A 27,515-nucleotide genomic window follows, 5' to 3' on the forward strand; every position below is an offset into this window, starting at 1 on the left:
AATTTTTAAACGTTTTTGCTCGAAATTTCATATTTAAAAGTTTAAAACATTATAAAATTTATATATTTATTATTTCATTTATAATTTAATTAAAATTTATTTGAATTTTTACTCGAATTAAACGATTTCGCCACCATCTTTCGAATAAAGAAATTAGTTTTTTTTAAAGTAACTTAACTCCAAAATTCAATTAAAATGTAAAATATATAACAAAATTATATAATTAAAATTCATTATATACATTCGAAAATAATTAAAATCATTCATTTCTTTTAATTATAAAGCATTTTGTCAATCCATTTTCTAGGGCGAGATATTCATTTCCGAATTGAATACATTAAAAATTGTTATTATCCACCCAAAATTATGTATTTTTCTCTCGTGTTTTATTATTAATATCGCTTTTAATTAGACTTATTAAAATTTCTATAACGTTTTTGTAATCGGCACAGAAGCCCAAGAGCCTTATCGCCTTAGGAAAAGTCCACAGATGGGATCCAATATAAACTACGACAGATGGTATACGTGCTATGATATCATAGGATGCTTATGATATCTCTAAATATAGTCGCATCTTACACGCTCCAGGTAGAAAAATAATTAAATTTACGCTTAATTTTCCAATAAACACGACTTTTATAAGCTTTAATATTGATTTTTAATGAAACTTTTGATTTAAAAGTGTCGATAATTTAATAAATAAACAACATACAAGGCATATATGCAGAAGAAACATTTACTTATTATTATTATCAATTTTTTTTTTCCTTTTTTTAAACAAACAGAAAAATACCCCAATAATTTAAATATACAAATGAGGTAAAGTGTGTTTTTTTCATATTTTCGACCGAAAAAATGGTCCAAGTCAATGGAAACTACACACATGATAAGTGGAAACGTCGTTAAATTCTATACGAATTAACAATGATTAAAAGAAAGAATAGGAAAGAAAAAAATAAACCGTTACAACCTTCGTGTGGTATTTCTTTTTTTTTTAAACAGTAAATATTAACGATTTGATTTGTTTCTTTTATAATAATGAATCAGCATTAAATGCTATATTATAAATAAAACATACCACGTGTGGAAATACGGTACGAAAACACACACATATCGAGTCAGAATTTAAACTCCCAAAATAATTTGGGGCGTATACATGTCAGATTTGTGGATGAAACACATTATTTTCAGATCCGAGAATAAAAATCACAGTTAAACGAACGTCCAATTTGTATTTTTTTTTTTTTTTTTTTTAATGAACTCGTTCTTATAAACTGTAAACCACGTGTCCTTTATTATTTTGTACATTCACAACTGTCACCCCCCCACTCGAGAGCGGATCTGAGAGGCTCCCAAACTGTTCCTATGCCACGATGGTGCATTGCAGGTGCTCCTCTTCTCCTTTATTTTTCTTGTTTCTTCCTCCTCTGTGACGTGTTGGGTGGTGCAGATTGCCCTATACACGGTTTCGGGGGGTGTGCACAGTTACACTTTCGGTGTTGGCGCGTTTTCCATTGTTGCACAATCCACAGACTCTAAACTGGATTTGGATGCTGCGGATGCCTGCAGTAGGCGAGGATGAAAGTAGGGATGGTATTTGACACCCGGATATAACTGGAATCGTGAAGAGTAGGGTGTATTGGGCAGACACATACCACCGTTACTACCCGATGCCGGTACTATCGACGGACCGCTGAGGTTTCGAGAAGTTAATTGAGGTTCGCTGGTCGAGGTGGAGGTTGTGGGAGTGCAGGAGGTGGTGTTGCTTCCCGCCACGGAGAATTGGGGGAAAAGTGTCCTGGGTAGTCCGAAGTACAAGCCTGCGAAACTGGCCACCGCTTGTTGGTGACTGACCATGAGTGAAGAGATTTCGGCTACACTTAGAGGCACCGAAGGGAACTTCCAAGGTGTTCCCGCATTGGCTTGGCCCGCCATTAAGAGGAGATCGTTGTGTAGAGGAACACCTCCTAAGGCTAGAAAGAGAGAAAGATTCGTTTAATCTTCTTAAATATATAAATCTAAGTATCTTCAATGCTTAAAAACTGTTAAAAGCATATCGATCATTGCCGTTTCTAAAGAGAGATAGGATTACCAGATAAAACGTTCCAGTTACCTTCTTTTTTTTTAATTAAACCCCCGAGAGTATTAAAAAATAAATCTTATAAATTTTCGTTTGAACGATAACAAATATTTCATTAAATTAACGAATAAAATTTTGAATTTTGTAGGTATTTATTCAATTTAAATCGTGTGCAAAAATCCCTTAAAAAATTACACTTTTATTTAATAGAAACGACGTGTTTTGCAAATTTTAAATCGGTATTTGTGAACCAAACTGATAGATTACTATCGATTTAAATATATTATAAGCCTTATAAAACAGTTAATATTATATATTCCAGAAATTTATCTCATAACCTATTTAATATATTTACATAAATAAATCAAAATATCAGTTTGTAGAAGTAAACGAATGCCTAAAATAGGGCTAGAATTTACGATAAATTTATCTTTCTTTCAGTCGAACTTTGTTCCTAGATAAATTACGCTACTAGGAAACAAAATACAATTTAATATTATTAAAATTAACTCAATCCATACGAAAACACTCGGAAGGGTGTTTCTATTGAAGGTGTTTCTACACTACTTATACCGACTCTTTATTAAGATATAAGTATCAATATAATCTATGTATTGAGTAGTATTTATATTTAAAATATTATATATATATATAGGCCTATATACAAGTTTTTAAATAACCTATAAGAATTGTAGAGAACTTCATAAATTTAAAATGAATTTACTGTTCAAACCGCTGGAGAAATGAGTTAAAAGAATACATTTTCTGTATAACTGGCTAATCCTCCTAATTTATGATAATTCGATAAATAATTGTATAAAAGTTTCTCGTACTTAATTTTATAGAATTCATGCTGATAAATTGCATAATTATATTTTATTGCACTTACAAAACTTCAGCATTTATGAGGGTAGACAATCCACTAAAAACGATTCGAGAGTTTCCAATCTCGAATGTGGCTTTTTGGTTCAAAAATGCAATTAATTATTCAAATTAAGCATTCAAGTAAGGTTTTTATTTATCATAAAAAAGCACTTTAATGAATATGGTATTAAATTTAATGTAAATTAAAACCACTTAAAGACATAGAAAGAGGCTTTCCTCGACGACATCTCCAGAAGATCTTCCATTAAAAGCCATGTCTAAAAACTTGGCAATGTAATTAGAAGAATGATTATGTAACCTATTTTTCACCCACCCCACCAAAAAAGCTTTAGGAAAGAAAGAAAGAAAAAAAAATTCAATTTAGAGTCGTTTTAATATTTCGTTCGCATTAGATACGCCTTGGCTCTTAATGACTTAAAAGATCTTCGAGTTCATCCCGAGTGGATCATTAATGAGACGATGCAGACAAAAAGCGAATGAAAAGCTTCATTAAAAAAATAATAATAAGAAGAAGTTTTAGTTCGGTGGAGGGAGGGGGAGTCCCTCCGCCTGGTAACCTCAAATTAGATGCACCAATCGTGGTACAAGGCAAAGAGTAGGGGGAGAGAAAAGGTGTGGATTAAAAGGTAGCTTCTTTTGGACTTAATCGTTGCGGGTGGTCATACGGTTTCAAAAAATGGCACCACTTTGCCAAATTAAAATACTATGGCACCCACCTGCGGCCCCTGCAATGGCTTGTTGATCTGTGGTGACGTCTCCGGTCATCAGGGTTCGGAACGGTAAATAGCGATATGTATGCTCTCGTAGAAGTGCTTCTACGGATTCTCTAAAGAAAGACAAAAATCCTGTTTTAAGTCACACAATTTTATACAATTTTTGTAAACAATAATGTAACTTTAATAAGAAACAAGCGTGGTAAAGACAAAATTGTATGATAATGCGATATCACAATGGTGATTATGATGAAGCTCATTAAAATCTACTAAAATTAGCATGAAATCTTATTATTTTTTATTAAATATAAGTATAAATTTATGCGTTTTGCACTATAAAGTAATGGTGCTGGCCTTTCTGATCGTACGATAATGTGAAAAGTAAAACAATATGATGTAATGATACGTTAAGTATTATATGATAATCTAACAATACAGGAAAGGCATTGTATGATAAATTATGGTACGTAAGTAAGATATTGCGTAACAAAAGAAAGTTATACTGCGTTAACATGGAAGAACATTAAGATTCTGTGATGGTGTGCCTTTGTAGAGTTTTATTTTTCAGCGAGGATGGTGCAATTTCTTGCAGTGTTTGTTGAAATTGTCACGAGTGCACTCTTGTCGACACACGACTCCTACATCACCTGGAGAGAGACAGGCTGGGAGAAATACAATATGGAAAATATGACGGATGAAGGCTCAACACCGAGTCACGCTACGCTTTGGTCACGTGCGTGACCCACGTGACAGATGTAAGCCGACTGTGACGTCACGGGAATTTCCATTTAGATAGAGTAGTTTTCGGGGAGTCCAGGCCCTCAGAGGAGAGATGTAAAAAGAAAGAAAAGCAGTCATAAACTCTCCTTTGTTCCCTTTCTTTGTCCTAACTCGGCAACAGTTTGATGACGTTTCATGATAAATTTGATATCCATGTAAGTGTAATTTACATAACTAACCATATTTGAAGCGAGGACAAATGCACCGACTTTACAAATCTGACTGTCAAAGTAATTCGTGGCTGTTGACACAGAAACGTCACAAATTCTCACACTTTATAATGTGATTCAGAGGTAAATACTCTTGAAAATTGTCTAAAAATAAGCATTATTTTCCGACAAATGCTTCGCACCGTCTATCATTGTCACAAAAAGAATATAAAGCTTAAAGAAATTGATTTACGCTTGAAAAAACATCAACACAAAGAATATAGATTAAGTTACAAAATTCACAAAATGAAGTTCCTGCTTTGTTTAGAGATTCCTACACGTTCAATTTTAAAAAAAAGATTACCTTATTCTAAGATCTAAAATCGATTTGAGGCTCGGATTTAGACTTGTTGAGGCCCTAAACTAAAATATATTTCGTTCGAGGCCCTTTTCTGTATCAAATATTAAGACGTAAAATGCGAGGCCCTAAACCGTAGCCCGGTGAATTCGGCCCGGGCTTAACAAATAACTAAACACTGTGTAGATTCTGTGACGTATATAATTAAAATTTAATAATTGTTAGAAGTAGAACTAAGCAACTAGACCTTGACTAAATACTTGACGTTTGAAACTGTCGAATGGATGCCATCTTGGTTACTTAAACTTAGTTTAAAAGGTTATAGAGACAAGTAGAGAAGGGCATTACATATTCATAAACTTTATAGAGTTAGAGAAGTATTCAGTCTCGAAGACAGAGTAGGTATCAACCCTCAAACATCCTTTCTTTTGGTTAATTTCTTGCAATTGCACTAACCTTTAATTGCATTACATTGTGAGGGTAGGCGGAGGTTCGGTAGAAAAAAGACGTCATAAATCATTATTACGTATTCTAAGATAGAAAAGAAGTAGCGTTGGCATCCGTCTGTACGCCTGGTTGGGAGGGGGAGAGTTGTAAATCAGAGTCAATCAATGGTAGACACATAAAAGGCCATTAAGGACATTAGAGAAATGTTTGCCGCTACCCTCTAACAGAAACGATTCAGACATTGCAACTTGGATTTTACTTTCTCCCAACGAGAAAATTTCCCGGGGTTAAGAGATTGGGGTTATTAGGATATTCTTGGTTTAGCGTCGTAAAATTGAATTTATGTTGCAAAGGACTCCAACTGTGCATGATTCTGTTTTGCAGCCTTCTTCTTTAGCTCGCACCTGGTCCACGGGGCATCCCTTTGCCTTTCCAATTTTGCTGATTATGGAAGATATCCAACCGAGTACAGTACAGTACCTATCGAATTTTTTTCCCTTTATTTTCGTGCACAGATTGGAATAATGGAGTCTCTCGCTGTTTAAGTAGAGTTGTTTGTGTGATAATTGCCTCCCCTCTCTCTCTCTTACGTGTATTATATGACGAATTGCAAATTTAGGTTTTAAAGCGTAGCGGATACCATAAAAATAATCCCTACTTGTTTAATCTTAGTTTACTACAGAAAGAGAAACGAGTATAAAGTTTAATTCTGGCATCGTCTAGGAAATAGAGAGTCGGACTCGTACTAAATTTTATAAGTAAGATTTTGTTTAGGTTAATCCTAAACGTGACAGGTGAAAAGATCTAGAGTGATGCAAGCAGCCATTGTCCACGTAAAGGATATAACGAACTGTTGAAATCCCACAGGAAAAAGTAGTGCTCTACAGGAAGAAAACCTTAACAAACAATCTCGTCTTTATAGATTGGATGCGGCTACCAGCTGGGTCTCACGTTGCCCGCTTCCTGTCTTGCGACACTTACGACAAGAATGCACGACAGTGCACGGAAATGATGCTAATTGACCATTACTAGGTGTCAGTCCTGCTTTATTTACGACGTCATACACGATTCCGCCGGACAAACTAAGGGTGGAAAACAATAGCATGACGTCACCGGCACAATGACGCAAAGGTAGACTACGAAAATCCAAGTAAAAGCAATAACAATCTCTCTCTCTACTCTCCAATGCATCTGGTCTTAACGAGAGATGTTACTTCTGTGCATAAATTAAAGCTTTGTGAATGAAGAATTTATTTCTTATTGTTGCCTGGCTCGATTTCGTTAAGGGAAAACAAAATGACGTAAATTACTTTATTATAAACCAGGAATAAACACGAATATAGACGAGAAAAATACATAGAATTTCGGGTTATTATGCTACATATCCAACAGGAACCGAACAGTCGTTAATACATTAATAGAAAGAAACGGAAACTTCATAGGCCGTCTACTGTATGTCTGTAAACATTAGTCTACAATCAAGTAGTTTTTTTATGTATATAAAACAAGAAGAAAGAATAAAATTTATGCAGTATTTACGTAAATTAACGTAATTAACATAGACTTAAAAATAACTTCTACATATTTAATATAGAATTTTTAAAAAAAGGAAACACATTCCTTTAGCTATAACAAGTGACTAAAAACTGTAAAAATCGCAGCTTTAGACTACGTTAAAAGCCAGGATAATACTAAAAATTAATTACAGAATATTATATTTATATATTTATAATAATTCGTAGCCATAAAGGTAAATTTATAGCCGCTTACCTTTCGAGATCTGTAAGTCTGGAAGAATCACGGAATCCTTTAGCAAAAGGATTGCTATCGATCTTCAATTTAGTAATCTGTAAAATTGTTAATTTTAGCATTTTATAGGGCCATATATATAGAATATGTATATCATTATCTACGTCCGAATGACTAAAAAAATAAATAAATAAATAAAAATCATCCCCGAAGGAAAACTAATAGTTATTTATTCCTTGAAAAAATGTAATAAACGGGTGAATGTATGTCATTTCAAACTGTACAATTACGAAAATTTTCCGTCATAAATTATAGAAAATATTAAATTATCACAACGTTTCGCAACTTGGAACGTATTCTAACCTTGATAGTATATATTTTAAATAAATAGGCTGGTGTCAGAATAGATAAATGCCACAAAAAATTCTGTAGTAAAGGGTGTGACAGTGTTTAAAAGACGCTTCACCTTTAACGTGAATTGAAAAGGTTGGGGCGGTTCGTCCTCGGAAAAAAAACACCAAAAAATGACATAAGAAGAGGCGACGTCTGCGTGATGGAAGCAAAGAACGTAATGAAAATTGATGGGAAAGTAAAAATAAGAAGTAAAATGTGTAGAGGAACCAACATCAAACGAGTTAGTGAAAAAATTCAAATCGCTTTCAGACTAATTACTGTCTTGTTTTGCGTATAAAAATAAACAAAAAAACAAGTAAAAGAGAAAAGAAATGTAGGGGAAAAAAGGGGAAAATAAAAAAAATAATAATAATAATATGTGGAGTCTCTTCTGCACGATGGCAAATCGGCAACATCTAATTTTTCATCGTTAGGACCGATAAGAAAAGTGGGCTGTTTCAGCTTCTTCCCCTTTCCGAGATAAACGTGGTCCATCTGTCACGGTCGCCATCTTGAATTCGTCACCCCGACGTAATTTTTTTTTTATTCGTTTTTTCCCCCACGCGCACAAACTCTTCTACTCTTTACCACATTGTCGAATTAGAGGAAACATTTCCCACAACAAACCGTCCTCCGAAACGATAAAAATATTCATAAATCTAAATGAAACGATTCCGATTCTCCATCCTCCTTTCCTTTCTTAATCTTCTTATTATTTAAATTAGGATAATTTAACTAAAACTGGTTTGTTTTTAATTGGGGAAAAGTTGGTGAAAATCTTCACTAGTGCTAATCGGATTAAGGGTGCAAATCTGCTTTCCAAACCCGTGACAGTTTAGTGGGAGGGAGTGACGAACCGTCCCACTCTGCACTCATTTTTTTCCCCCTTCTTTCTTTACTTTATATATTGTAGAATCAAATTTACTCACCAATTGATTCTGATAAGCAGTCACGGCCGTGAATACGGTTTCAGGAAAGATGTACGTACGAAAAAATTCAGTTTCCAGATCATTAATAACGGGACATTGATTAGAATCATTCTTCAACTGAACCAGATGAATCCTCGGTTGGTATTTATGCATGGAGTTAAGAACAATCTGTAAATTATAAATAATGAATTAAGATATATATATATATTTTTTTTTCTGTAAAATGTTCGTTAGATATATTCATATTCATATGTTTATTCGCTGTTTAAAGATGTGATTTACGATGCAACTATTGTGCTACGAAAGAATTCTAAATGTTTGCTAAACATGCAATCAGACCTCAGTTTTAGATGAACATTTATAGAGAATCTGTCATGCAGGCCGTGACTAATAAAACTAAAAATTGAACGACATCAATTCTGCAAGCGGAAAACGTAACCTGGCTTGCCATCGATTTTTTTTTTTTTATATTTAAAAAATAAAATAATAATAATAAATAAATAATGTGAAATAAGGGGGAAGAAGAAGCTTAATGATTGGTAATGTTTCAAACAAGTTACGCTTCTATTTTTCTCAATTATTTTGCTACCGAAAATTTCGTTCACCGTAACATTAAAGTAGGCCATCTCATGCTTTAAAATCTACGTTTTCCTCCCCCGCCCCTAGAATTTAGGGAATTATTCGTATTCATCTAAGAGAAATTAGGGAAAACTGATTAAGTTTTTTTTACTTTTAAGGCAGTGATCTTTAGACTTAGATGCGATACTTTTTTGGGGGGAAATTTGAAGTAAAAATTGAGGAATTTTTTGTTTTAGAAGTTGGATAAATTATCGTAATTTATAAAATTTATTTTCTATCGTTCGAAGCTTGTATAATTTTAGAAGAAACTTTATACATTAGAGAACTAAAGCAGATCGCCTACAGTTTATATTGAGTATAAAAATCGCGATTTTTTTTCCCCTAAAAAGTTAGGAAATTATTCGAATTAATCCGAGAGAAATTGAGGAAAGTGATTAATCTTTATGAAATTTAAAAATGATTTAATTTAGATTCGGTACTCTTTTTAAATATTTGATAAAGAAATTAAAGAAACATAAATAATTTTAGAAGAGACATTTACATTCAGATATTAAAGAATAAAGCAGGCCTTTCACACTTTTTTAACCGATTTTAGAAATTCGAATTTTTCCCTGAAAATCGGGAAATTATTTGTATTAATTTAAGGAAATTTAGGGAAAAGTTTTTCAAATTAAAAATCTTAATAAAATTCTTAATAAATTTGTTTTAAATGTTACGTTCGCGCTTCTTGATAATCATGATTTAAAACGTTGATTTTATAAAGGTTTTTATCATTTAAAATTCACGAATAATTTCAGAAGATTTAGGCCTTATTTTAATTTCAAATTATATTCATTTTTTAAAAGATAAATCTGTAGAAATTTTATTAAAAAAAAAAAAAAAAAAATTCTGATAAATTTGGTGCGGAAATGCGCATTATACTCCGATTAACCGATAACCGAATTAATACCAATTTTAATTAAAAATGAAGAAAAATTACATTAAAAAATATTTATAAAACGATGTTAAATGACTTCAAAAACAAATTTTAAGAAGACAAATTATAAAAATTTTCATAAATATTAAGTAAAAACACAAGACTTATTCGAGTTTAGGTAACGTCAAAACTCGCGTAACTTAATGCAAAAATTGATTAATAACATTTCAGCGCTGAAAAATCTAAAGAAAATGTAATTATTTATAATTTTAATCACTCAAATTTCCCTATTTTTAATTTATATACGTATATATTATTATTATTTTTTTTTTTGTTGTTTATATTTTTTGCTTTAATTCCTCTTTCCATACATCACCATTATGGCTCGGTGTATGTCAGTTTTATTTTTACCGATCTAGCCTGCGAAGACAGCAATAACAAGTTGTTAGATTTCTCAACACATTCGCCTTCCTAACCAGATTAAAGCTGCCGAAGCAACAGAAATGTGATGACGTTAATGAAAGAGTTGCAGGCGTGCCAACAGTCTTATTAAGTTGCTAAGTATTCTTGCTTCTTTTCACTAAAAGCTAAACTTGGCTTGGATGCAATATGCTAATTGAATATTTTTCTGAATTGCTATACGAATGCTTTTAAAAACAGAAAAATTCGAGATTTTTCTCTCCCTTTTTTTTAAAAAAAAAGAAAATTGATTTTAATCTCGAGAAGTTTTTCAAGATAATTTTAATGTATTAATCACGCTTTCGGAGTGGAAATGGTGAAAATTTGATGTAAAAAGTGGATTTTTTTTTGGCGAAAAGGTTTAAATTATGTTTTTAAGCAGTTTTTGTAGGTTAAATTCGATTAAATTGGTTATTTTTACGGTTAAATGTGACTAGAAGCACATTTAATCAAGCTTCGTAAATGAAGAAGAGCAAAATTTATGATGGAAAAGTGATTTAAATTAAAGTTTCTTATGTTAATTAGTAAAAATCGTTATTTTATTAATTGTATCAATGTACTGTACAGGGCTTTCATTATTTTGAATAGGATGAAAAGCGCTAGGTTTTGTGACTGGACGGGCCTCACTCCAATTTCTCTTAGATCCTATTCGTACGAAATTGTATATTTTTTATATTAAAAATTACAAATATAATAATGTTAAAAAAAGCAAATTTTAAAAATATTTTTTGTGTTTTCAAAAATTTAAGATAAAATTGGAACATATTTACAGATTAAAACTCTTATTTTTCTGTATTAAAAAAAAGCTTTAAATTAGTTATATTATAGTTAAAAATACGCAGTTTTTAGATAGAAAATAAAAAGAAAAATTATTTAAAAAGAAAGATATTGTTTCAGAATTGCAAAAAATATTTTCAAATTATTAAACTCGAGAACGTAAAGTACAAAAAAGCATTTTTAGTTATAAGCGCAATGCTAAAGAAAGCATTTTCTTTTCTCGTAATATATCTGAAATCTTGTAAAAAGCTTACAGAGAACAACAATAAGTTTAAAAGTATACACACGGGAACTTTCTTAGAATTCTCAATAAGTTTTTCACTTATAAAAAATAATAAATTATGCATAAAGGACTTTTATAATAAAAGATGAGGAGAAATTTACCATGTAAGTAACATCCCTTGATAATAAACACGCCATTTTAACTAGAAAAGCATATGAATTTGAAAATTATAAATATCACTTACGTGTCCTTGTTTATCCATTTCGTTATTGGTAAGTTTAACTTTTTCGAAAGACACCACTTGCTTCTTTAGCTGGTCCCCTGTAAAAGGTGAATCGGGATGGACGTAGAGACGAGGTGGAGAAGGTGGATCAGCTTTACCAGCCACGAGCCACGCTGATCGGTGGTAAGCGTAACGATACCTCTTATTGTCTACAGGAACTATATCCAGTAACACTGCATACTTTAATTTAGGATCCGTACCGGTGAATGAAATTCGTAACGTTGGAAACATCCTCCTGGAGCAAGAAGATGAAGAATTAGGATAAAAGGAGAAGAAGATTTAAACAAAAAACAAATTGATTCTTTTACTAGTGTGAAGATTACTCCTTCCCACGCCATACCTTTTTAATGTGCTTTTGTTATACATGAGGATGATGTATAAAAAAAATAAAGAAAAAAATAAATAAACTGTAGAAACAATGGAACGTTAAAGACATCACATAAATCACTACAAAGCAGATGGAGAAAAACCGGCAGATGGTATCATCAATGAAAATTCAACTTGATATTCTCACGTCTTAAATCCTAACCAAAAGACGTATCAACTAGTTAAAGAGCGTATATTAGATTTTAAGTCTACCTTTTCACACCTTTTCTCCTAAATCTTTTGCCCTTTATAAGCTAAAATATGTAAATAATAAAGTAGCAACACACTTACGAGTATTGTAAACAGGCTATTTCGCTTACTAAACCCCCGTCTTAAAATTACAGAGCAGTTTTGAGGGTCTTTTATAGTTGATTCGTGTAAAGTTTAGTGGCTTCAACGTAGCTAATTCTTCAATTTAACCATAACCAACCGACATATTTCGGCTGTTTGTGCTATGTCATCCGAGAATAATGGATTACTTAAACATGTAAGAGAATAAATAGCCAAAATGTAGCTATTTTTAATCACTGTTAAGCTTCTTAATGGATTAATACCTTATCTTGGAATTAATGTTATCCTATGAGAAAATGAAGAAATTCGTACAACCAGTTTAACTTACCGATACTAAAAAATAATTAAAATCTAAAGAATTTATTAAGCTTCATAAATATTAAAATATTTAACGGGATTTAGTGAAATTTAATTTTAAAAATTATATAAAATGTAATTAAAGTGAATTAAAAACAGATCCGCCAGGCTCTAAATTATGGCAAATTTTTTTGTGTTTTTTAGTGAAATTAATAGAGAAATTTCGTAAAAATTAAAATTTTTAATAAACTTTAAACTCGATTTTAAAAATTACATAAAAGTATTTTAATATTTTAAGCATAAAAATGCAGTTTAATAAATCTTATAAGGTTTTCTTGATTTATTATCTCATAGAAGCACATTTTTGTAAAAAAAAGAAAAAAATTACATTAAAATTCATGAATTTTAATGAAATTTGATAGATTTTAAACACAATAATTAATTAAACAAATTCAAATTATTTTAAATAATTAAATTTTCTTAATTATCGTTAAAATTTCCCATTTAAAAATTGTTTAAAATTGCAATTTTTATTGAAATAAAATGATAATTAATAACTTACAATTTAATTAATTATAAACGATAAGTTAATACAGTTAAAATTTTAATTCTTTTTTATATCTATGTATAAATTCGCTTAAAATATATAATTATAACCTTATAAATTTAATATTTATCCAAATTTATTGAAAATATCTATTTTAATTAAACTAATAAACTTATTTAATATGATTAAAAATTTCGTGAAGATGAAAGGAAATTTTAATTAATTTTTAAATATTTTTAAACTAATTAATTTATATATAATTTTAAGCTTAAAAATATTTTATATTTAAGCGAATTTATTAGTTATTTAGGCAGCAGGCAATATATAATACTCATAAATATGTTTGGCAATGTAAAAAAATCATAAATTTGAATGAATATAATTACAGATTTAAAGCTGGATGCGTGATAGTTTGCACGAAATTTTATTTACGTTGATTTATTTTAACGAATTTATTGCAATAAATGCGAATAAATTGTATTTACCGGCCAATTTTTATGCGATCGAAACTTGTACACAACTCCACAGAACAAAGGTTTTTAATTATGTTTCAACTTGCGTAAAATATTCCTTAATATATAAAAACTTAAGCTCCTAAAAACATTAAAATAAAAGTTAAAATAAAAATAAATTCGTTAAATATTTTTAAAAATAAATAAATAATTTTTTAAAAAATCGAAACGCCGACGATTGTTACTCAATAGAAGAGAAAAATGGGCGTTTCTTAAAGCCACACCTATTTCGAATCAACCAAACAAACGTCCGTACGATAAACGTCACACAAATGCAGTGGCACGCGAGTCCGCGCGCACGTGACTGATTATTCTATGCTGATTGGTGGATTTAAAAAAAATTTTTTTTTCTCTTTTTAATGATTGGCGTTCTAATTTATTACCGTGTTTTACTTTCTTTGTTCGGATTTTGAATCGTTAGTGCGATGTTTAATAATTAAAATTTTAGATTAATAACGACATTTAGTACGAAATTTAGAATATTGTTAATTAGACTTAATTAAATATATATTTTAAAATTTTATTTATTGGAGTTTTGATGAAGATTTTGTGCCTATGTGTACAATGCGCGTACAGCATCGTAGCGTGTAACATTTACGAAAGTAAAATACAATTTTTTAATTATTTTACATCGCTGGAAGTTTAGAATTAATGAAGTAGTTTTAAAAAAAAACAAAAAACTAATTTAAATATAAAATTTTTGCTTTTGTACTACTTTAATTAATATAATTCCAAGAAAAAAAAGCTTGTAAATTTAAAGATGTACAAAAAATAAGTGAAGATTTCAAACGTAAAGCGTGTTAAATGACGTTAAAGTAAGGGAAATTAATTTTTTTTTCGTAAATTAATTAAAATCATTATAAAGTTAGATGAATTAATTTATTAAAATTTTTCTTAGATATACGAAATTTTTTTTTTTTCTTATCTTATGTGTTTGAATAAAGTTTGCTCCATCAAGGCAACTTATCTAATAGGGAATACAGCTAATACAAATTAGTAAAGCAAACACATATACCAGACAAGGCAGTAACCAAGTTAAAGCTATTAAAATCTTGATAATGTATGTCTCTTCTGACAACAGATGAAACACCTAATAGGCAAAGGCAGCTTTAGCCCGTCTATGTTTATTAGGCCGCAGCCAAGTGACATGGAAGTCAGAAATGTTACTAGCGATCAGCAACTTTGCCTTTTACCCCGTTGAATTAACATTATTGCCAGTCACATATCTGCCCTCGTTAAGATGTGAAACAGCACAGACAGTTTTCATTAGAGCAACTCAGATAGGGAAGGAATATAGCAATTTAGGAGGGTTGAGATTTAATGCCTTTGCATCTCTCTCTCTCCTCTCCTCTCTCTCTCTCTCTCTCTCTCTCTTCTCTCTCTCTCTTTGCTAGATAAGCCAAATGATATTTGTGTTTTGGATGGAAGTGCGTGTGAATGAGTTTGCCATATTGTATTTTCTTTACTGTTGTCGTTAACTGTCTGCTGCAATTATATAAGTAAAATTTTAAGTGGCCTGTATGATTTTATTAAGAAAACATCGTATTTTATGATTTTATAATTAAAATTAAGAATGAATATTATATGGAAAATAGCGTAATATCCATTAATGTGGCAAAAGTGCCAAGCTATTATTGTTATTATTATTATTATATTTTTTCGGTATATCTTGTTAAGCTGTTTTAGTTAAAGTGAGTAATTAATTTATTAATTAAAGCTACTGATGCATAATTAGTTACTTTTAGCTTAATTAAATTCGGATTTTTTGAACGTTTCTAGTTTAAAAAGTGCGATGACGTTTCTCCTGTCGTTGAGATCGTATTAGAATTTAAATTGTGCTAATTTAAATTGAGTGAACGTTAAATCACCTATATTAATAGATATTTTTATAATATTAAAGTTGCTTTTTTAGAATTTATATCATTTTTAATTCCCTGTAAACGTTAACAAATATTTTTCGAATCGAAGATGATTATTTTTAACATTTATTTTATATAAAATAGCAAAATATTATATTTATATACGTAAAATTATATAACTTTTATTGAAATTTATTATAATAAAGTAAAAATAATTAAATCTATATTAGTAAAATTATAAAGTCGGCATTTCTGTTATATTTGTAAACATTACGGAGAAGCATCCTTTTCAGGGTTTATACAAATATATAATAATACTAATAATAATAATTCGCTAATATTACTGCTAAATATATATGTAGAAACATTATTAAATTATATTAATTAGTTAATTAATATTATAATTGTTAATTTATAAATATTGACTAAAACCTTCTAATGTAGCAGAACTCCTCATCCACCGCATCTCCATTAACATCCCATATACCACAATTATATTAGGTATAAGGGAGATTACACGGATGGTCTGGTGGAAATAGAATTAAATAATCGTTTATTATGTCTGAGTTGACGTAAAAAGTTGCTTTCACTCAGTAAATAATGATTCTAATGGATTTCTTCGCCTCCATGATGAATTATCGATTGAATAAAATCCAAAATAGTCTGTGGATGCTTTTAAAACTTGTAATTATCTATTTACAATCTTTAACTGTGTAGAATATGATAAAATAAAGCTTAAAATCTAATAAAACAATAGGTTTTATTGTTATTTCTCTTAGTTTTCTTATTAAGTATATTAAAAGAGTTAGGAAGAATCTATATAAACATCACCGTGTTTACAAGAATTATATGCTGACGTTGGATAATAAAAAAGTGCTTTTTCTACTAATAAATATTCTACAAGTTGTCGGGTGGCAGTTAGAGTGTTGCTCGTAAATCAGTTAGGCCCATGTGTGCATATATTAGTCATTAATCACAAAACTCTCTGCAGTCATTAACCCACGGATGACATCCCACTACCATTTTGGGATTTTACTCCCAAGTGAAGCAAAGCCTTCATTCGTTATCCGGCGATGATCTGTGAATTGGTGTGAGATGTCATAGCTAGATCCACAGATGATCTCTTCTGCCTAAATTTGTTAATAATACGTTCCTTCTCCATAATGGAAAAAGCAATGATAGATGAAAGTACTTTAAAAGTATATAAGTAACCATCTTTTATGATAGTAAACAAAATTACCACACAGAATTTTCTCAGTTAATTTTAAGGATGCGGCAGGAAGCTTAGATTAGTTTCTTATACTTTAATATTTATGCGTACTCCCGTAAAATTGTAGTGATAAAGCATAGCAGGAATTATTTATTAAGAATTTAAAGTAGGAAAATATATCAACCTTTATAATATTCACCGCGGTTTTTTTTTCTCCCTTTACATAACTGGTTTAAATGGAAATTCTGATATTGATTCTGAAGCGTGTATCTTCCATATGAAACAAAATCTCCTGGACACTGTTGTCCTTACTCTGACAGATTTATCCAAGCAATAGGTCTAGGTACTAGCCCTATATAAATCGATGCTTGCATCATATACATTCACTACATTTTTCAGAGTTGACGAAGACTTGACGTCTCTAACCGATTTTCTTTCGCTTATCTGAAAACCTTGCGTGTCCTTTGCAAAAATGTATATTTTCTCAGAAAAACTTGTAACTTTAGATATGATGTTGAAACCTATACGGTGCATACACCTCCACAGTTTTAAATATTTTAAAAATAATAATAATTATTATACAGTTTCTAAATTAATTTGCAGATTTTTCTATTATTTTCTGAAATTTACTGTATTATTTTTAAGCACGGAATTAACGTAAATATAAATTTAATTATTATAATAAACTGTAATTTATTAAATAAGATAAGATTAAGAAATTATTGAAAGATTTGGATCAAAAATTTTGGATAATCTTTAGCCAATCTTTAGATAAAGGTTGTCAAAACGTTAAGCGCATTATCTACTGTAATTTGATCTCAAATTCTTTAAATATTAGTTTAAAAAACGGTGGATTTGATGTATTTTTAAACGAAATTAGTTAGAAATATTAATATATTTAGTAATAAATAGAATTAACTTAAAGAAGTTTACTTGCCTTCCGGTTTTGGTGATGATCATCTCAGTTCCCAGATTATGAAACTTTTCCCAAAGATCTTTAGTTTCGAGTTGTCCGTCTATCCGATTCAATTCATCACAGTTACATCTACTCAACAACATCGGATTAATTTTAGCTTTTTCTTTAGTTTTCGTTTCTTCATCTTGATCGTTGCTCGAAAGATTTCTTCCACTCGTCTCCTCGTCTTCACAATCTTTATGATTATCTTCCGGCGCGTCATTAACCGCAGTTAATTGTGTATCTGAAAAATATACAAAAAATACTCCCTTCTGAATACGATTTTAATAAAATACAGTTAATTTAAACGCCGAAAAATCGAGAAAAGAAGCCACTTGTGAAGACTGTTTAGTCACGCTGTGACGCTTGTAACCTAAGTTTGACGGTTATAACGTAATTTATAACCAAATATATATCGTTAGAAATATAAAAAATATATGTATAATAAATCACAATTAATTAATACCTAGTTAATGAGTTGATTTTTAACTTAATTTAAGCTAGAATAACAATAGAAAAAGCTTTGTTCTCGTCTAATTATCGCTATGTTATCGTCGTGTACTCGTTACTACAATACATTTGTTGGTCTTGGATATTTATTCACCTCGTTAATTACGATAGATTCGAGATATTATCGCTGATCCATGCATCAATATTGCTGAACCGTTTCATTCATATCCAAAGGTTACATTTGTGACGTGTTCTGCATATTAAAATGCCAAAAAATTCAGGGAAAAAAACACTGTTGCTAAACTTGAATTAGATGTATCTTTAATTGTGTTTTTTTATTATTATTTATTTATTTGAACTCGAATTATTAAGAGGTGATGTAAAGTATGAAAGATGTTAGTTATTAAAAATAATATATGTTGTTTGAAAAAGCTCGTAAGCCAGTTATATACGAATTTATACAGAAGTCGAGCCTCTTTTTATCAACCGAACGATATTTTTAGTGAAAGTTTGACATAAAGTCGACACCAAAACGTGAATTTTAGTCATTCCGAGAAAATCCCCAGCCAAAGAAAGTAATAAGCGGAACATATCTGGAATTGTTTAAAATAAAACATAACACACGCCCGATTTACTTAGAAAACTTGGTATTTTTCACGGAAAAAAAAAAGTAATTTATTTACCAAAACGCCATTTTTTTGGTATTTTTTTACTAGAAAAACCGACCTTCTATCCGTTACTGTTAACCTATCTGCCTTTAAATATTAGGCTCATCCATTCCGTAAAGTTTTATCTGGATGGAGATAGGAAGTGGAACGTTTAACCAGTTCGAAACGAGATTACTTCGGATGATGTTGTACAAACAGAGATGTCTGCGCTATGTAGCAGTAAACAAGCCTTCACTAAACGACTACAGGAACAATCTGTCAACCACTGCTAACTGGATCGATTGTGCTTCTATCTCAGCAGCAGAAAATGTGCTTGTCTCCGCAGCTTTACTGGAAAATATCTTCTTCACCAGAATCATCTATCCTCGTCAGTCTTCCTGCGATTAAACTTTTGCTATAATAGAAGACAACCTCAATCAAATTATCTAAGTTTCGTTTAACCATATCGATTAATTCGTTATTAATTATTAAAATATTTTCTACTTGTCTTACTTCCAAGTAGCCAGGCCTTTTTATTTTTTTCTTTTTCTTTACTGCTCTTTCTGCAGTTGGAACTTTTTCGTTGTTTACTGCTTAAAGCCACTCGTTTCAACCGGTTTACTATATTTTTAAGCTTAAAAAACTTTAATACATGGCATAATATGCCTTATAACGTAGCAAACAAACAGCAAAACTTCATAAATGTATGCAATAATAAATATTAAAAAGTTTTTAAGAATGGTGGGATTAAGCAATTTTAGCGATCCTCCTTGCCTATAATTGAATAATTTTTGCATACGTTTATGATTTTTATACGGATTATAGTTACAATTAATGTTAAATCGATAAAAATTGTTTGTATAGTAAGTGTATGATGCGTCGAAACGTGTAGTATTTTACTATTGGCATGGTTGCGTGGTACCGAAGAGACAACGATTTGTTTGTTTGTAACGTTGTAACAAGATCTTATGTCATAACAAATGTTGTGTAATATGAATTGATATAACAGTATACCTAACATATTTGATCAACAATGTTTCCTTCGATTTTCCACTGACAATGTTCGATAAGCGCTCTATAATTAATGATTGTTTATATAAGAATAATTTTAAAATATATATTCAGAAGAGAGAAAAGGAAATTATTCGCGAGTTTCTCACTATTAAACGATTATATAGCCTAAGCCATAGAAACTAAACTTTATGGATATAAATAGGAACGTTAGCTCTATAAATGATGTTATCATCGCTAGAAACCGATAGAAAGATCTATAAAGAAGCTTATAATCGATTTTAAAAAATTAATAATAAACGTAAAAAGTCATTTTGAAATCTGATAATTAGCATTAACGAAGACGATGATCACTCGTACAAAAACGTTGTTTTAATACAAAACTTTTGATTATTTTCTGTTATATAATGATTTTTAAGTAGTTAATTAAGTTAATTTTTATTATTTGATTATTATAAATAAAAACACGATTAAATAAGAAAAGAAATAAACGGTATCTCCTTATGTAATCTTGAATATATGTTATAACGATGCGTGACTACCATCACTTAAAAAAATACCCAATCATCGGTATCAGAATCCGATAACTAATATAAAAATCTAATCAGTAGCATAAAAATTCGATTACAGACGTTAAAAAATTCATCACTATTATCGAAATAAATTCCTCGTTAATCCGTTTTTATTAATGGATGCTTTAGAATTTTAGCATCTATTAAACGGAAGAAAAAAAAAACATTCTAGCATTATTAAAGTATCGATCGATATCATTTACTATACTAAATTAAGCATTGATCATTAACAAACGAGCATGAAAAATTTATAAATTAACTCCGTATTAACATTATATAGTGGGAAATCATTTGTAAATGTATAGAAGAAAAAAATGTATTCCACATCATTTATCATCACTTAAAGAATTGTTTGCCTACTGTAAATCTTTAATATTAAGCTTGTTCATTATTATTATAATGTAGCTCATTACAATTCCTGAGAGAGTATTCACTAGAGCTACATCTATTTGTTACTGTTAACTAAAGACAGCCTCACTCGTAACCGGAATACTTAAGAAAAAAAAAATCAAAATAAAATATATAGAAGCGATTTTAATAAACTTAATATACTTTATAGCATAAATTGATATCTTAAAAATTAATATCCTATATCAGATATAACATAATTGCTCAATTTAAAAAATTATTCAAGGTTAAGATAGTAAAGGGCCTAATAAAACCAACTTAAAGCATAACAAATTCACTGTAATTATGCAATTTACTGAGCAAAGATCATAAGAATAACCGAAAATTGATGACCAAATTTTATAGATTTTGTAGTTTATTGGCCGTGATATCAAATAAGGAAGGAGTTTAAATGCGCTCATTTAGACTTATTATTCGTCGAGCGTGACACAAAATCTGCATATTATTGAGGAATAATAAATTTTTAAAAGTGTAAGGCATATCAAGATAGATTAATAACTTCCTGGAATTCAATTATTCTTCATAATTCTATAATAAAGTAGACTCTTCTCTTGTTTATCTTATTATATTATACACAGGTTAAAGTTTGTTCTTGTAGCTAAATAAAGAAATAAATATGATTATTTTTTCATGCGAAACGATATTGTAAGGTAATCATCCTTATTCGCATGTTACATATTTGTTACTGTTACCGTGCATATTTATGCTACGAGGATATAAGAATGCATCAAAATATGTTTAGTCGTATTTTGACATTCTGAGCCAGTGTTAAAATTAATTAACTATTATAGTCAAATTTAGATTACATCCTACGAAGTTTAAAGTCTAAATTTTGTTGTATAAATCATACAGAAGCGGTTCGAATCCCTTGATATGTACCGAATCTATTTCCTTGTTGTTTAAAGTATGGATTAAAGCTGTGTGCCTATTCGGAAATCATAAAGTCGTATGCTCACTCCACGTCTAAAAGTTTACATTTCAGTGTAGTTTGCTTGTTATAAAATCGGTTCTGAGCTTAAAAAACTAAATTTTAGTAGTAAAAAAAAAGCCATCTTGAAGTCATTTCGAATCTTTTAAATACGAATACTTTTAGTTAATTTAAGTAGAACGATTAGACTAAAGGCCTTACTTTAAAGTAATTTTTAAAATAGATATTAACTAAAATTTAACCGAAATTATAACATTTATCAACTATTTGAAGACCTGAACGTAATGTATATTTTCTAATCACTTTATGGCCGAGAACTGTATGATATATAGGCCTACGACTACATAATTAATATGTTGCCATATAGGCCTATATCTACAGCACATCCATCTCGAGCGCTACTTGGTTTGTTTAAAGATTTATGCAATGCGTGTGTCACGCACTGTTGATTATTGTCACGTGACGGGGCGACGTGACGTCGATATATACTCTGTCACCCTGTTCTTGAAATATTACCCCTTGTCTTACATGACCTTTCTGTTTACGCTCAAAGGAGTAGAAAAGATGCTGTTGTCTCCGAAGCTATCTATACGCTCGAACGGTCAGCGATTTTCAGAAGAAGCAAACAAACAAATAAATAAAATAATAACGATAAACTTTGTGACTTTTAGTTTGGGTAAACAATAAAAGGAAAGGCATCAAAGTGTAAAAAGGAAAAAATAAATAAATACTAAGAGCAACGAACAAATGATGAGTATGCTCTAAATCGTATTTAAAGAATACTTTCCCACGTCAAAGTTGACAAGTTGTCGTTTCGTCTTACCTTAGAGGAAAGTTACAGTTGACAGATATCTTATAACTACTTAAAGACCGATAGGAAAACAATAGATCTACTATATAAATCTACTAACGATACTAGACTTAAACAGTTGTAAAGAGTCGTCTACTAACAAGAACCATTAAAGACGATGATCACTTTTCAATAGAAATTCCTGTATAGTTTATTCGTTATACCAGAATTCTCTTCTATTTTTGTATACGTAAAAGTTATTTGTCATTTTTAAGTGAGAAAAAAAAAAAAAAATGTATAAAAGTCACGAACACGAACGGAATTTCTCAATGATTAGTTTTACTAGCGTTGAACAATTTAATTTTTTATTTTATTTTTATTTTTATCAAATTCGACAATATATTATACGAGACGAGACAATTGTCGCTTTAACTATATTTCAATGTATTTACAGTCGAACTTTAAAAAATTTGTTTAATTAAAACGTAACAAACGAAAGGATGGAAATTTAACAATGGAAAACTTTATATAAGGGAAATAATTTTGAATTTTTTAAAACTAAAAATATATCTTACGAATTATTTTTAATAGAAATTTAATTTTTTGATATATTTTTTAATTTTTTAAAACAATTTTTTACGTAAAAATTTAATTTTTCCATGCAAAATGATAAGATTTACCCACGCAGTTTAGCAACTTTTTATTGTTTTTAATGAATAAAATAAAAGAATTTTAAAGGTTTTTTTTAGCATTTTAAACAATTATACAGCTTATTAATTATATTGTTTTTTTTAAATTAAACAATTTTACGTGAAGATATTCATCGTTGTTTTTAACATTACGAATGAAGTAATTTAACACTATATATATAATATATTTTTTACTAGAAATGCACAGCGTTAACCTCTGCTGTAGATATTTAAAAAACGTTTTGTTAAAAATGCATAAGTTCTACTTTAAAAAATTAAGCTTTTAATTATATAATCATTGTTTTTTCTCCTACAGAAATTGAATTAAAAAGAGCGATGAGCAACCTTTAAGTTAATCAGCATTTCATTATCGGCGCTTGACTAACAAAGTCTAACCGAAATAATTAAAATCAATTAAGAAAAATATGAATAAATGGTACATTTACTGAAAGAGAACCTCGTAAAAACTTAACCTTTAATATTTAAAATAGAAATTTTTTATTTATTTTTTTAATTGGAAATTATCGCATTGCTTTCATATTCACCATTATATTTATCATTGATATCATACATTAAAACACTCATGAAAAAATAAAATAAAATAATGTTAAGATTTATTGGTCAGTTCGTAAGATAAGAGAGCTTAATTATATACATTTTAACATTATAAGAAATGATTTTCTTGTATTTTAACTTGGTTAAAACGTATCTAGAAACGTTATGATATATTAAAGTTTGCTCTCTGCTTGGACAAAATTCAGTGATAACGAATCGGAGATGGTGCAGAGTCTCACGTACACGTGTCTAGACAAATCTGCATCAGATTTAATTTATCACTTGCCTGGAGGATCCAACTATTCAGTTGTGCGGAGTGTTCGCTGTTGGAGTGCTTGTCATTTTTTTTCATCTTGGCCTCTTTGATAAGTCTTCTGAAATTGCACCTATCTTAATTTATAACATTAATATATCTATAGAGACGTACGGGAAGATGTTAAAAAAAGAAAAATACACTACAACTTCTATAGAAGCATATTGAAAAACTTCTCCCTCTCTATAGAATTAAGTTATTTTTTTATATAAGTTATATATATACATGTGATATCATTCAACATAATTTAATTCATTTTTTGTATCGAACTAATTTAATTTATGCATTTTTAAAGGTTAATTAATAGCTAAATCTTTTATAAATTGAACTAATTTTTTTAATGCTTAAATAATTGAGACTCTTTAATAATAATAATAATAATAACGCTACTTAGTTAAGTTAATGGTAATTAAAATCGATGCGAATTGACCAGTAAAAAAATGGTTTTAAACAGCCAAAAATTGGATCAAAATTAAGAAAAAGTTGCTCTTAAGCTTAATAAACATTAATCTACAAGATTTTGCGTGGAGAGGAGCGAAAAAATATGAAAATTGCAACGTTATGACCGCAACCTTTGAGGAATTACAGTTAACACCTTACTCATCAACCGCTCGAATTATGGTTGAAATTATTAAATTATAAGAATTATATTCGTAATAAATTATTTATAAACAACTCCCGAATTCGTACTATCGAATATTATCATATAAACTTATATAACTAGGCAGGACTTTACGTAATAAGGACGACTATCGACTACATAAAACCTTGAGGTCTATTAATCTATAATCATTGTCTGTAACGCTTTATTAAACGCCGTTTAAACCGTATATTAAACAAATAATATCAGATAATGTTAACGACAGTGGATCAATAAACTATTTTTTTTTTCTTCTTCTTTTTAATACCCACGTGTCATTAATTAAGTATAGAACGGTGGCTAATAATATTCATAAATAATAAACGACGTAAGTTAAGCTACTTATCGATAACTTCTGCGTGTTTAAGGTAGATTTACAGATTTATATTATTTTTTAAAGCGAATTTTTTACTTTAAAATGAGTCTCTTTTTTTACTTTTAAGCGATTAAATATAAACTTTTTAAGTTGCTCTTTATATAAATATTTTATTCATTTTTTCGTAGTTATTCTTTTTGTTTTTAAATGTTTATTTTGAAATTTTAAATCATTTTTCTCGATAATTTTTCAGTACAGAAACTTGACTTTTTATTAATATTTTTTTGATAATTTTTAAAATATTTAATATTAAATTTACAGGGATGGGAAGTCTTATAATTATTGTAATATATATATAATATAAACGTAATTAAATGAAAATTAATTGTAATAAAAATGAAAGTCGTTAATTGCGAAAGTTTTTATCTCGGTGAGGATGTTTAATTAAAGAGTAATTAAGTTACTTACCGGTGGGACTACAGGGCTCGATCATCAAGGGACTGTCCCGATCGGAGACAGTATCGCTACTGTCTTCGCTATTGGGATGAGAAGTTGCCATCAGGGCATCGATGGAGAAATCTTTAGCACGAGACGAAAGCGGTGCCGTAGGTCCGGCACTGAGTGTAGGACTGAATCCTGTGTCCATTGCCCGTAAATGAGTCTCTGTCACCACCATAGGTGTAAGTCTAATAGGTGTAAGTCCGAATCGACACTAGCAGTTACGGGTAAGAGTGTTTAACGGGTCCATGTTTGTCCGGGACATTGTGACCGCACCAAGTGTCGTCGTACTAAACTACTCCCCCCTTGGGAATAGGTCAGAGGAGGGGAGATTATCTGTTACAGAACGTGTGCCTCTCGCTAGTCCTCCAATAGGAACTCAGATTGGGATAACTGAAGCGGGAGGGACAAAAAATCTCTCACTTAGATGGCTGGCACCTATCAGCAGCTGGCGCCATCTACTACCCTTCCGCTAAGCGTGCAGAACACAGCACTCAGGTAAGTGACTGTCGCTCCTGTTATGGCCGAGCTGCACATGCTCCATGCCACAAGATACGAGGTGTGTGATTGGTTACTTGTCGCCTGTTGTCATCCTTTCAGGTAGAAGGCTATTGGTAGGAAATGATGATGATTCTTTTTTTAACTTTAAAAAAAAAAAGAAAAATCTAACCATATTCGTAATTACCGGTGGATGGTTCGATGTGGTTGGTGACAAGTCCAAACTCTGGTTTCCCCCCTTTTTTTCCTTGATTCATTTCTGTTTTGGTTATTTTTTTTAAAATAATAATTCAACCTTAGTCGTAATTGTTAAGGTCATTAATGTTCTCATAAGCACAAGGAAGTTTTTGGATTGTTTTTTTTTTATCGCATCATCAATTACGATGACCTCTGTATTAATAACTCTGATGTGTCTAGTTAAATTTATTATTATTATTATTATTATTTATTTTTTTAATATCGAAAAATAAAACTTATTTGCGTGTTATTTTATGCCTTAAGTTCTAGACACAGAATGTTATCTCTACATCTTTCTGGCTCAAAGTTTGACACGGTATAACAAACTTTGGAGCTTGAAGATGTCGCGATAATATTCACATCACTGGCAATTCGAGAATTTCTTACACCCGAATATTAAATTTCTAGTCGTTTTTAGTGTTTATCTTCGCAGTTTACTCGACTTATTAATTATTTTGTACAATTTTTCATCTATATTTAAGCTTAATTTGGCAGCGAGAAGGCTCTAAAAGTAACGCTCTTATATAATTCGAATGTAAAAAAAAAAAAATTGTTCGGAACTTATCTCCAAATTGTGAAGTTTTGTGTGGTTGTGGATCTATTCTATAGTCCCGTATTGAGTTTTCTGTTTGTGGATATTAATTACGTGTAAAAAAAATCAAGTGGATAGTGATGCCATCTTGTGGATAAATCTTATAAGATGGATTTTTAGCGAAGAGGATCCACTTACGGGCCTAAAATGTATGTAATCTTCAGCGCTCTATATGCAAAGATAGGTTTTTTAAGTTTCATTTTTAACGATTGGATTTTACATTAAACCGTTCAGTTTCTCCAAATATAATTTCGGAAATTAAACTATATATATATATATATATATACAAATATATTGTAGCTAATTAATGTACCCCCGTAACACGTAATCGTAGAAGCGAGCTTGCATCGATGCCGTAACAAAAGTTAATTTTCGAGACGTCTGAAGAAAAGTGCACGTTCTAATACCCGGAAAGACGTCATCGACGATGAGAATTTTTAATGTAAAGGCATTTTATGTGAATGAGAAAATCTCGGATTTCGTTTTATTTTCGTAAAATAAGCTTTGGCCTAGAGCCAAATGACAAAACAGCGTCAACCGATTCTATTCATTAGCAATGTCTTAATTGAATTTATTTTATCTTTAGATTTTCAGTTAATTGTCAGCACTGATAA

The 27,515-nt window shown here is 30.1% G+C and overlaps 1 protein-coding gene across 1 annotated transcript; it reads right to left on the bottom strand.

Moving 5' to 3' along the window:
• Window positions 1-1,484: 1,484 nt before the first annotated feature.
• Window positions 1,485-26,052, bottom strand: LOC136977060 (T-box transcription factor TBX20-like). Its single transcript, XM_067272497.1, has 7 exons — window positions 25,545-26,052; window positions 17,740-18,001; window positions 11,682-11,955; window positions 8,484-8,651; window positions 7,183-7,259; window positions 3,682-3,791; window positions 1,485-1,973 (listed from the first exon to the last, which is right to left on the bottom strand). The coding sequence occupies exons 1-7, from the start codon at window positions 25,750-25,752 to the stop codon at window positions 1,486-1,488; spliced, it is 1,587 nt and encodes a 528-aa protein (XP_067128598.1). The 5' UTR covers window positions 25,753-26,052; the 3' UTR covers window position 1,485.
• Window positions 26,053-27,515: the final 1,463 nt, after the last annotated feature.

Source organism: Centruroides vittatus, unplaced genomic scaffold, assembly GCF_030686945.1.
Source record: "Centruroides vittatus isolate TY-2023 unplaced genomic scaffold, ASM3068694v2 contig_439, whole genome shotgun sequence".
NCBI lineage: Eukaryota > Metazoa > Arthropoda > Arachnida > Scorpiones > Buthidae > Centruroides > Centruroides vittatus.